This window comes from Triticum dicoccoides, chromosome 3B (genome assembly GCF_002162155.2).
Source record: "Triticum dicoccoides isolate Atlit2015 ecotype Zavitan chromosome 3B, WEW_v2.0, whole genome shotgun sequence".
NCBI classification, from domain to species: Eukaryota; Viridiplantae; Streptophyta; class Magnoliopsida; order Poales; family Poaceae; genus Triticum; species Triticum dicoccoides.
In genome coordinates, this window is record NC_041385.1 from 93,503,126 (window position 1) to 93,515,392 (window position 12,267).

Genomic DNA, 12,267 nt, shown 5'->3' on the forward strand with positions numbered 1-12,267 from the left:
ATGGTAGGGGCTGCTCCATGTACCACTGCTTGAAGGCGAGCGGAGCTACTATAACGAATCCATCTGCTACTCTTGCTTGGAGAATATGTGGAGGATGGAGCAAATTCATCAATCCTTTTAGTACTTGAGTGGACATCGGGGAAGATGAAGAGGAAGGGTATCAAACAAATAATGGAGAAGACAAAGTGAAGCGTACAGGAGAAGAAGGGTCCGTGGAGATGGGAAAAATCACGGGAGATTATTAGGAGTGACATGGTAGACCGAAACCAGACTGATTGGTTGGTTTTGTAAACTAAACGCTGATGTGGCACCATGCTGATGTGGACATTATGCATGTTGAGAGAATTGCTAGTAGTGGGGATCAACTTTTTAAGAATGTAGGATTTGTTGAATCATTTGCTCTTTGTTGAACTAGTTAAACTTTTTGCTACATGTGTGGATGTGTGCGATGTTTCATGAACTATTATGTTTCTTAGTTTATACATGTGTGGATGTGTGCATATGTGCTATTTGGTATTATTGTTATTAAGTGTATGAAATTGTTGTGGCAAAAATACCGAAAAAAAATCAAAGTTCAGTGCAAAAAATGCACTATGATCAAGCCCTACCGCCGGGGCTCGTGGCGGTAGGGTTGCACAACCCCACCAGGGCCTCCGGCGGTAGGGAGCCTTACTCCACGGCTCTGCGTACTGTGACCAGAAGTCACGGTTATTCTATGGTAGGGTTGCACACCCTACCGCCGGGTCCCGTGGCGATAGGATTGCATATCTTACCGCCGAAGGTGCTGGCGGTAGGTCGTCTGCCAGGTCAGCTTCTGGCCGTTAACGGGCCGGCGGCTGCCGTTACCCTACCGCCAAAGGTTCTGGCGGTAGGCTAGGTACTCCTACCGCCGAGCCCCTGGTGATAAGAAAAGGGTCAAATGTCAAAAAAAAAACCAGGATCAAAACACGAAAAGAAAAATCTGTTAGAAAACAACATCAACAGTCCAATCCAAGTAAGAGTTGTACAACACAATCACACAAATCAATCACGATGTGCCCCGGCCAATCTCAATGTGCCCCGGCCTCCTCTGCTTCACGACCCTGTTCTAGCTTAGCTAGTCCTTTCACTACACCTAACTTGTAAAAAGTACAGTGGTGCGAGCGCTGCTCTGGGCTACGGATCTGCAGCGCAGCAGGCCACGAATCAATCAATCAGCCGTCCATGGTCACAGCACATGCACACAACAGTTACAACATATGTCTCGAGGCTTGCGGCCTGCGGAAACGGATCACGCGTTGCCGTTGCGCTTGGCCTTCCTGTACTCCCACGGCTCCTGCGGCTTGGACGCCGCCCACAGGCCCTTGCGGGCGGCCTGCGCCTGGCTCTGCCACTGCAGGTGGATCAAACAGAGGATTAGTTTCTGTCAGCAACTTCATGATTTGATTCCATATTACTACTTCATAATTAACCTCTCCATGGTTCGTTTTTCAGTCAGGTGATCAGTGTAGTGCGTGTAGCTGTGTGTGGACTGGTGATGATTTTACCTTGGCAAGCTCCGGGCGTTTGTCGTAGGCGGTGTAGTGCCACGCGAAGCCTTTCTTCAGCATTTGCTCCTGCGGACAAAGCAAGAGGGAATTTGTTATCTTCTGAAGTTTTTGTAGAGCGGTTGACTTTCAGAAAAGGCCTACTAACTGTTTCTGAACGTGTTCCTAGCAGAATGCAGAAGCAACAGTTTGTTTAAGTTCGCTTCTACTAGTGTGACACAGCACTATTAAACTAGTACAGTACAAGAATGCAAGCTGACATGCCGTAGATGGCAAGAAATTGATGTTGGAGTTCTTTCTAAGTTGCTTCCACGCGTTGAGGTGTTCTGAAGACTGAAGCTGAAGGTATGGGTTCTTAATTGGTTTCTCACCTGCACGAAGACCCCGCCGACGTGGAGATCCCCGACGGACCGGCCGTAGCGGTCGGTGTTGTAGACGTGCACCGTCAGGCACTTGCCCTCCACCAGCTTCAGCAGCGCCTCCTTGGCCTCCTTCCCGTACGGCATCGCGCTCTCCGGCGCGTCGATCCCACTGCATCCCATCCCCCATTTCATCTCATCAAAACTTATTCAGACCAATCTTGATCGCCGGAACAATGGCGTGGCGCAACAAGACTAACCTTAGCCTGATCCTGTACTTCTTGGCGAGCACCTCGGCGCCCTTGGCGTTGGGAACCATCCTGTACCCGGCGTCGGCGATGGTCTTCTGGAGCGCGTCGGCCGTGGGGTAGTTCCTGGCGGCGCGCGCCTTGGTGCGCTCCGCCGCGGCCTTCTTGATCTCGCTGGGGGCGTCATTCGTGTCCACGTACACCGTCACCGTGTCGCCGTCGGCCACCGCCTTGGCGTCCACCGGGAGCGTGTGCAGCTCGAACTTGACGCCCTGGGGCTTGTGCGCGGGGGCGCTGTGCTGGGCCGGAGGAGCGTGGTGACCGGCGGCCGGCGGTGGCGCCGATCCCGCCTCGTTCGGGTGCGGGAGGCCGTAGAAGGCGAGGAGGCCGTCGACGTCCGCCTTCTGGTGGTTCTTGAGCGTCAGCACCACGAGGCGGCCGGCTTCCTCCGGCGTCGTCGGGGCCGGCCTCGCCTTCTTCCATGCCACTTGCAGCTTCTTGTACCTTCACAACAGCGGCAACACCAACGGTTTCAATTCTGTAAGAAATAATCATAGCGCGTCGCAGAACTTTTTCACTGACACACACTACACACAACCTTCTTCTACGAATGTTCACAATCAGTTCCAGGAAACATATCAGTACCTCCTACTGCAAGGGTTAGCAACTGCTCGGAAACATCTCAGTAATATCACTGAGTTCTTAATTGTCTGGTTTACCGGTAACTACGGTAGTTAATTAGTTAGCGCACCCATCTGAGGTTCTGTCATGAACAAAAAGTAAAATAAATAAATCCTTAACGCTTAATTTTCTCAACCAAATATCCCAGTTACTTGCGTCCTTTTAACAAATGGTTCCACCTAATTTCTTTTATCCAATTCTTCTTTCAGATGTGGTCGCTTTCGCAATTGGACACCTCGAAGCTAGCTCGCCTTCGCATCCTCCACGTTCGACAGCGAGCTGTTTCTGGATCTTCGACGGCGAGCTCGTCGTCAGCTCCGAGTTAAACTACTGGTACTCGGAACACAAAATTGCTGGAAGGAGCTCGGCAATGAATCGGAAGTTCAGAACACGAAATCAATCAAAGGGGAAGCGGAATTATAGGTAGTACCAGTTGGCCTGCGCGGCGGCGGAGGAGACGACGTGGCGGCCGAGGCCCTCGGGGACCTGCTTGGTGCGCTGGAACTCGAGGATGTCGCGGCCGAGCGCGGCGACGGAGGCGTCCGCGCCATGCGGCTGGAAGGCGGCGTCGGACAGGTCCGAGCACACCCCGCACAGGAACTTGTAAATACTGTTCCCCATGGCCCCTAGGACGACGACGACGAGGAGGAGGAGGATGAGGCGGCGGGTGGGCTGCGGCGGGTTCCCGTGCGAAATCCGCTCCGGGATCTGTAAATTATTCAGGTGGTTGTGCGTGGATCTGCGGGATGAATGACAGTGTGCGCGTCGCCTCAGAGCCGTTTCGGAAGGGATCCCGGCCCGCCTCACGAGGAAGGGAAGGCAGGAGCGGGGAGGGGGGAAGCTGTTGAGCTCTGCCAAGTGGAGGTGGGGCGCGGGATTGGCTGCGGGCATGGGATTTCCTCCTGCGCAGGGGGTGTGCGCCGGGGTTTATACTCCTAAACTGGAGAAGGTGGTTACGTCGTCGCGACTTTATCCATGTCGGCACGGCGAGGCGTCGTCCGCCGGTCGCTGTTGCCGACTGATTTCTTCCAGGGTAGGGTTGGTGCTTTCGGTGATTGAGATTAGTTTTGCCATTTGCCGATTATAGCAGCGTCTCCGTCGCGAGGTGGCATGCCTAGGTGGAGATATGCCGTTTCCGATGCCAATTCGGGTGGGTGCTCTTGCGCCACCTCACCTCATCTAGCTGCACCCGGATGGATTGGAGAGAGCGAATTATTGGGGATGGCTTGTTCATGGTTTTCAACATCTGCTACGTGTATATGTTCTTCTCTATTGTTTGTTTATTTATTATATAGATAGAGTTGATTGAAAGGAAGCATCGCTCCTGCTGCACTGAGTGTAAGTTCCCACGCAGTGTTCTCTGCACATCCGATCTGCTTTTACTCGCTTTCTTCACTGCGCTGGGCTGCTGGGAGGGACACAGGGACGGATCATGTCACGACTTTTTCCATGTGCACCTACTAGTAGTACGTATTGGCTCCCTATCTCTCTGAGATATTTTGGGCTGTTTTCCATGTGCACCTGGTGACGGAGGAGGATGTCAACGCTAGATATTTAGAAACCTATTAAAAATTAATAAGTATTTTAGAAAATTGTTCAGTGTGTATTTTTTAAATCACTAGTATATATTAACAAATGTTCAATCTATATTTTAAAATGGCCATCATATTTATAAAAAATCACTGTATATTAAAAATGTTTGATGAATAAAAAAAGTTAAGTATGTATTTAAAAAAATTCGTATCATGCATTAAAAAATTGTTCACCGTGTATTAGAAAATTAAAAACCACAACAGGAAACTATCAGAAAAGCGTCAACTAATAGAAAAACCATGAGAAAAGGCCCCAAACTGGGCCGATCCAACTCAGGTTGCTGGTGGTCGTCACGGCGTCTATTTTGCCTTGTTTGGTACAATAGATCTGAGGAGGTTTATAGGGGATTATCCTGGAAGGGTCCAAAAACCAGGGAAATCACGAATCATCATTTGGTAAAACAATTTTGCGAGGGCCAGCCCCCACGTTCATCTACCAAACATGTTTTCTAGAGAGAGGATTGGGGATGTTAGGGGAATTGAGGGGCTTGGGTGAAGATGAGGGATCACAAAATCCCTTGCAATCCCCAACCCCTAGGGGCTTGAACCCCTCTTTCCAACAAGTCCTTCAGAGGTTTTTGCGGATGGAAAATTTCCTATGGAATGTAATGCAATGGATTCCTTAGTTGTCTCACAGATTTCTTGATGAACCTAATGATATTGAATTTTTGTGGTATATTGTTTTGTGAAAATGACTCGGGTCTACTATAAAGACCTATTCTAAAGGTTGACCGGAAGTACAAACCACACAAAACATAATAAATTACATTGAGGTCATTGGACCACCGAATGACCACTATTGCCGCCAGAACGAGCTATCGACGCGTCGCCGCTGCCGCTCCAATACTGGAGGCGGCCTCACCTTGTCAATAATAGCTGAGAAGTCTTCATACATATGCCCCTAAGGACCAGTGCTCTGGAGCCATAATCGTCATAGTTGAGCTCTTGAATCGATTCCAAGAGACCGACACCAAATATTGTTGTCACGTACACATAACAAGAAACCCTAACCTCGCCCTCTTGAGGAGCTAGCAGGAATCTATGTAAGAGCTCCGTCTAATCTGTCCTGATGGACGAACTTGAAGAAGACCGGAGCCAGGAATACTAACTAAAAAATAAGCGCCGCCATCCATTCTAATGCTTCTGTCACTATGTTACACTGGAAAAAAATAGGGTGCTATGATAAAATAGCATGACCCTTAAAATACGCTATTAACGAGATTTTATACATCAATTTATTTAGCGAGTCATTGCTCGAAATGTTATAGTGTGCTACTAGCGATGCTATAGCGGCGTTACTTTTTTCGTGACTATGTTAGGAGATGAGGAATTGATTTTTTTAGACTCCGGGAGATGAGGATTTTTTTTACATAAAAGTACTCTTTATTGCAACGTGATCACCATATTACCTTTTACAAGGGTATCAACAATCTCTATGGGTGGATCTTCCATTTATCCGGCACACATCTTACTTGTAGTTAGTTTCGCTAAATCATGGGCCGCACAATTAGTCTCTCTAGGAGCATGCTCAAAAATAGAGTATTTAACCAAAAACTACCACATTCCATGGAAACGTGCCCAGAAACTACCACTTTACGAATTTGTACCGAGAACCACCATTTTTTTTGCTAATCTGTGACTAAAAACTACCATGTTGGTAAAGTGCCCGATTCGCCTCTTCTAAACGCCTTTCTAACAAGATGGGCCCACAAGTCAGGTGAGCTTGGGCTGGAAATCCTCCGGGCCATGGTGAGTTGGCATCAGCACGCGCGGGTCGTTGCGGGAGGCCGCGAAGGCGGAGGCAGGACCCGGGTCACCGGGGTAGGCGGCGAACTTGGAGACAAGGTGCGGGTCGACCTGGTAGGCGCCGAGGGTGGAAGAAGAGCCCGGACTGCTGTGGCAGGCGCCAAAGGTGGAAGCAGAGCCCGGGACGCCGTGCTCAGCGCCCAAGGCGGCGACAGCGACCAGGACGTCGTGGTCTGATGACCCACAAGTGTAGGGGATCTATCGTAGTCCTTTCGATAAGTAAGAGTGTCGAACCCAACGAGGAGCATAAGGAAATGATAAGCGGTTTTCAGTAAGGTTTTCTCTGCAAGCACTGAAATTGTAGGTAACAGATAGTTTTGTGATAAGATAAATTATAACGAGTAACGAGCAATGAAAGTAAATAAGGTGCAGCAAGGTGGCCCAATACTTTTTGTAGCAAAGGATAAGCCTGGACAATTTCTTATAATGAGAAAAGAGCTCCCGAGGACACATGGGAATTATCGTCAAGCTAGTTTTCATCACGCTCATATGATTCACGTTCGGTACTTTAATAATTTGATATGTGGGTGGACCGGTGCTTGGGTACTGGCCTTACTTGGACAAGCATCCCAATTATGATTAACCCCTATTGCAAGCATCCGCAACTACAAAAAAAGTATTAAGGTAAACCTAACCACATCATTAAACATATGGATCCAAATCAGCCCCTTACAAAGCAACACATAAACTAGGGTTTAAGCTTCTGTCACTCTAGCAACCCATCATCTACTTATTACTTCCCAATGCCTTCCTCTAGGCCCAAATAATGGTGAAGTGTCATGTAGTCGATGTTCACATAACACCACTAGAGGAAAGGCAACATACATCTCATCAAAATATCGAACGAATACCAAATTCACATGACTACTAATAGCAAGACTTCACCCATGTCCTCAGGAACAAACGTAACTACTCACAAAGCATATTCATGTTCATAATCAGAGAAGTAATAATATGCATTAAGGATCTGAACATATGATCTTCCACCAAGTAAACCAATTAGCATCAACTACAAGGAGTAATCAACACTACTAGCAACCCACAGGTACCAATTTGTGGTTTGGATACAAGATTGGATACAAGAGATGAACTAGGGTTTTGAGAGGAGATGATGCTGGTGAAGATGTTGATGGAGATTGACCCCCTTTCGATGAGTGGATCGTTGGTGATGACGATGGTGATAATTTCCCCCTCCTGGAGGGAAGTGTCCCTGGCAGAACAGCTCTGCCGGAGCTCTAGATTGGTTCCGTCAAGGTTCCGCCTCGTGGCGGCGGAGTTTCGTCCCGTAAGCTTGCCCCTGATTTTTTCCAGGGTACAAGCCTTCATATAGCAGAAGATGGACACCGGAGGGCCACTAGGGGGCCCAGGAGATAGGGTGCACACCCAGTAGGGGTGGGCGCGCCCCCACCCTCCTGGCCAGTGCGTGGGCCCCCTGAGGTGTTTCTTCCGCTCAATAATTCTTATTAATTCCAAAAATAAGTTTCATGGAGTTTCAGGATTTTTGGAGCAGTGCAGAATAGGTTTCCAATGTTTGCTCATTTTCCAGCCAGAATTCCAACTGCCGCCATTTCCCCTCTTCATGGTAAACCTTGTAAAATAAGAGAGAATAGCCATAAGTATTGAGATATAATGTGTAATAACAGCCCATAATGCAATAAATATTGATATAAAAACATGATGCAAAATGGACGTATCAACTCCCCCAAGCTTAGACCTCGCTTGTCCTCAAGCGGAAGCCGAAATCGAAAAATATGTCCACATGTTTAGAGATAGAGGTGTCGATAAAAATAAAATACGGACATGAGGGCATCATGATCATTCCTATAACAGCAACATATATAGATTTTATCATATGAATTCTTATGCTCAAGTAACGATCAATTCGCAATGTCAAGCATGGTTCAGAAACTTCATTGGGAGCTAACAAACTATAATCTTAGTCAATGAAGCAATTGCAATTTATCATAACATCAGAAAGAGTCAAGAATAGAGCTTTTCAGCAAGTCCACATACTCAACTATCATGTAGTCTTGTACAATTGCTAACACTCACGCAATACTTGTGGTTATGGAGTTTCAGCCGGACACTGAGAAAGATAGGGGCTTATTCTGTTGCCTCCCAACGTATTCACCTTTAGGTGATGTCAACAATAATAGTCCATGCTAACTTACACCCAATTGGATATATGTATCATGATCTTTCAAACACGAGGAGCTTGCCAAAGGATAAAATGAAAAAGGGAAAGGTGGAAATCACCTTGACTCAAGCATAAAGTAAAAACATAAAGTAAAAGATAGGCCCTTCGCAGAGGGAAGCAGAGGTTGTCATGTGCGTTTAGGGTTGGATGCATGAAATCTTAATGCAAAAGAACGTCACTTTATATTGCCACTTGTATGTGAACCTTTATTATGCAGTCTGTCGCTTTTATTGCTTCCACAACAAGATTGTATAAAGCTTATTTTCTCTGCACTAATGAGTCATACATATTTAGATAGCAATTTTTATTGCCTGCAACATAACAACTTGAAGGATCTTACTCAATCCATAGGTAGGTATGGTGGACTCTCATGGCAAAACTGGGTTTAAGGATATTTGGAAGCACAAGTAGTATCTCTACTTGGTGCAAGGAATTTGGCTAGCATGAGGGGGAAAGGCAAGCTCAACATGTTTGGAAGGTCAATGACAATATACTTTAACTGAGATGTGAGAAAACATAAACCATTACAATGTCTTTCTTGTCCAACATCAACTCTTTTAGCATGTCATACTTAATGAGTGCTTCACAATCATAAAAGATGTCCAGGATAATATATTTGTTTGTGAAACCTCTCTTTCCTTATTACTTCCTATTAATTGCAACAATGACCAAAACTACGTTTATGAACTCTCAACAACTTTTATGCCTCATACTTTCTATGTGTGAAGTCATTACTATCCATAAGATCAATATGAACTCTTTTATTCTTTCTACTTTCCCAAGATCATAGCAACATAGCAAAGCCCTTGACTCAACACTAATATTTATTATAGATAGCTCACGGACTCGATTACATAAAGAGATCACAAAGCAAAACTCAAAACTACTTGATATCAAAACTTCAATCTACTAGATCAAGATACTACTAAAAGGATTGAACTAAATAAAACGGTAAACATAGGAGTGTGGTGGTGATACGATATCGGGGAACCTCCCCCAAGCTTGGCAGTTGCCAAGGGGAGTGCCCATACCGATGTAATTATGTCCTCGGAGGTGGTGAAGTAGGAGTTGTTGATGATGTAGGCTTGTCGTCCATCTTCCAAGGCATAGGCTCACCATCATAGAAGGAGGATCGAGTCTCTGGGATCCTTAAATATGTAGCCAAACTCATCCTCTTGAATCTATATTCATACTCACAATTCTGGTTTTGCAGGTCATAGATCTGGGCTTGGAGGTGCTCGATTTTCTCTTGAAGCTTGAAGATGGTTTCCCCAATGACTTTGGCATCTAGCTTGTGGTTGTTGGTGAACTCCGTGATCATCATCTGGTTGGCGTTGAGTCCACGCTCCACCATCCCTTGGCACTTGAAGACTTGCTGCTCCACGGCTTCGAGTTTTGTCTCCATGCTTCCGGTACACCTTGGTCCCTCCACATCGCAGATGTGCAGCACCCCCTCACGCATCTCAATGGTTTGAGGGTGTTGCAGCACCTCCGCGAGATAGGGGTTGATAACCCTCTCAAAAATCTTGTCCTTGGGAGCACTTGGAGACGTCATGATGCTCTAGATCTGTAACAGAAAACAGCTCGAAACGAAAACAGAGGATATTTGCGTGATACGGTGGTCAAAACCTTCGGGAGTTTATATAATGAATTTTTACTGACCAAAATACGTAACGTGCAAGAAAACGGAGTCCGGGAAGCACACGAGGTGGCCACGAGACAAGGGGGTGCGCCCAGTAAGGGTGGGCGCGCCCTCCACCCTCGTGGAGGCCTCGTGTCCTTCCCGGACTACTTCTTTCTTCCTAAAATTCTTAAATATTCCAAAACTGATAAAAATTGCCATTAGAATTGTTTTGGAGTCGGTTTACTTACCGTACCACATACCTATTCCTTTTCGGAGTCTGGAACATTCTGGAAAGTGTCCCTTATGTATTCCTCCGGGGTTACGGTTTAATAATATTAGTTTCAACATTGATAGGATTACCTAAGATATAATGTTTAATTCTTTGACCGTTCACCACCCTCGGACTTGTGCCTTCGAAGTTGTTGATTTTTATGGCACCAGAACGATAGACCTCCTCGATAACGCAAGGACCTTCCCATTTAGAGAGAAGTTTTCCTACAAAAAATCTTAAACGAGAGTTGAATAATAACACATAATCACCTACGTTGACTCACGCTTTTGTATTCTTTTGTCATGCCAGCGTTTGACTTTTTCTTTGAATAGCTTGGCATTCTCATAGGCTTGCGTTCTCCATTCATCCAGTGAGCTAATATCGAACAACCTCTTCTCACCGGCAAGTTTGAAGTCATAGTTGAGCTCTTTGATAGCCCAATATGCTTTATGTTCAAGTTCTAGAGGTAAATGACAAGCTTTTCCATAAACCATCTTATATGGAGACATGCCCATAGGATTTTTGTATGCAGTTCTATAGGCCCATAATGCATCATCAAGTTTTTTGGACCAATTCTTTCTAGGTCTATTGATAGTCTTTTGCAAAATTAATTTGAGCTCTCTATTGCTCAACTCTACTTGACCACTAGACTGCGGATGATAAGGAGATGCGATTATATGATTAACATCATACTTAGCAAGCATCTTACGGAAAGCACCATGAATAAAATGTGAACCACCATCAGTCATAAGATATCTAAGGACTCCAAACCTCAGAAAAATAACTTCTTTAAGCATTTTAATAGAAGTGTTATGATCAGCACTACTAGTTGGAATAGCTTCTACCCACTTAGTAACGTAATCAACAACAACTAAAATATGCGTGTAACCATTAGAGGCAGGAGAAGGTCCCATATAATCAAAGCCCCAAACATCAAATGGTTCAATAACAAGAGAATAATTCATAGGCATTTCTTGACATCTACTAATATTACCAATTCTTTGACATTCATCACAAGATAAGACAAACTTACGAGCATCTTTGAAAAGAGTAGGCCAATAAAAACCGGATTGCAATACCTTATGTGCAGTTCTATTTCCAGCGTGGTGTCCTCCATAGGATTCAGAGTGATACTTGCGTAGGATATGTTCCTGTTCATGCTCAGGTACATAACGTCTAATAATACCATCTACTCCTTCTTTATAAAGGTGTGGGTCATCCTAGAAGTAATGTCATAAATCATAAAAGAACTTTTTCTTTTGCTGGTATGTGAAACTAGGTGGTATAAATTTAGCAACAATGTAATTAGCATAATCAGCATACCAAGGAGCAGTACGAGAAGCATTAACGACCGCTAGTTGTTCATCAGGAAAGCTATCATCAATAGGCAGTGGGTCATCAAGAACATTCTCTAACCTAGACAAGTTGTCTGTAACGGGGTTCTCAGCTCCCTTTCTATCAATAATATGCAAATCAAATTCTTGGAGCAAGAGAACCCATCTAATGAGTCTAGGCTTAGCATATTTCTTTTCCATAAGATATTTAATAGCAGCATGATCAGTGTGAATAGTAACTTTGGAATCAACAATATAAGGTCTAAACTTATCACATGCAAACACAACTGCTAAGAATTCTTTTTCAGTAGTAGCATAATTTCTATGGGCAGTATCAAGAGTCTTACTAGCATACTGGATAACATTCAATTTCTTATCAACTCTTTGCCCTAGAAAAGCACCTACAGCATAATCACTAGCATCACACATAATTTCAAAAGGTAAATTCCAATCAGGTGGCTGAACAATAGGTGCAGTGATCAAAGCTTTCTTAAGTATTTCAAATGCTTCCACACAATCATCATCAAAGACAAAAGGAATGTCTTTTTGCAATAAATTAGTTAGAGGCCTAGAGATTTTTGAAAAGTCCTTAATGAACCTCCTATAAAAACCGGCATGACCAAGGAAAC

The 12,267-nt window shown here is 45.1% G+C and overlaps 1 protein-coding gene across 1 annotated transcript; it reads right to left on the reverse strand.

Annotated features, from left to right (window-relative positions):
- Positions 1-962: 962 nt before the first annotated feature.
- On the reverse strand, positions 963-3,844 carry LOC119274966 (probable staphylococcal-like nuclease CAN1). The gene is made up of 5 exons (XM_037555735.1): positions 3,245-3,844; positions 2,146-2,637; positions 1,898-2,057; positions 1,527-1,595; positions 963-1,372 (listed from the first exon to the last, which is right to left on the reverse strand). The coding sequence occupies exons 1-5, from the start codon at positions 3,703-3,705 to the stop codon at positions 1,271-1,273; spliced, it is 1,284 nt and encodes a 427-aa protein (XP_037411632.1). The 5' UTR covers positions 3,706-3,844; the 3' UTR covers positions 963-1,270.
- Between the last annotated feature and the right edge of the window lie 8,423 nt (positions 3,845-12,267).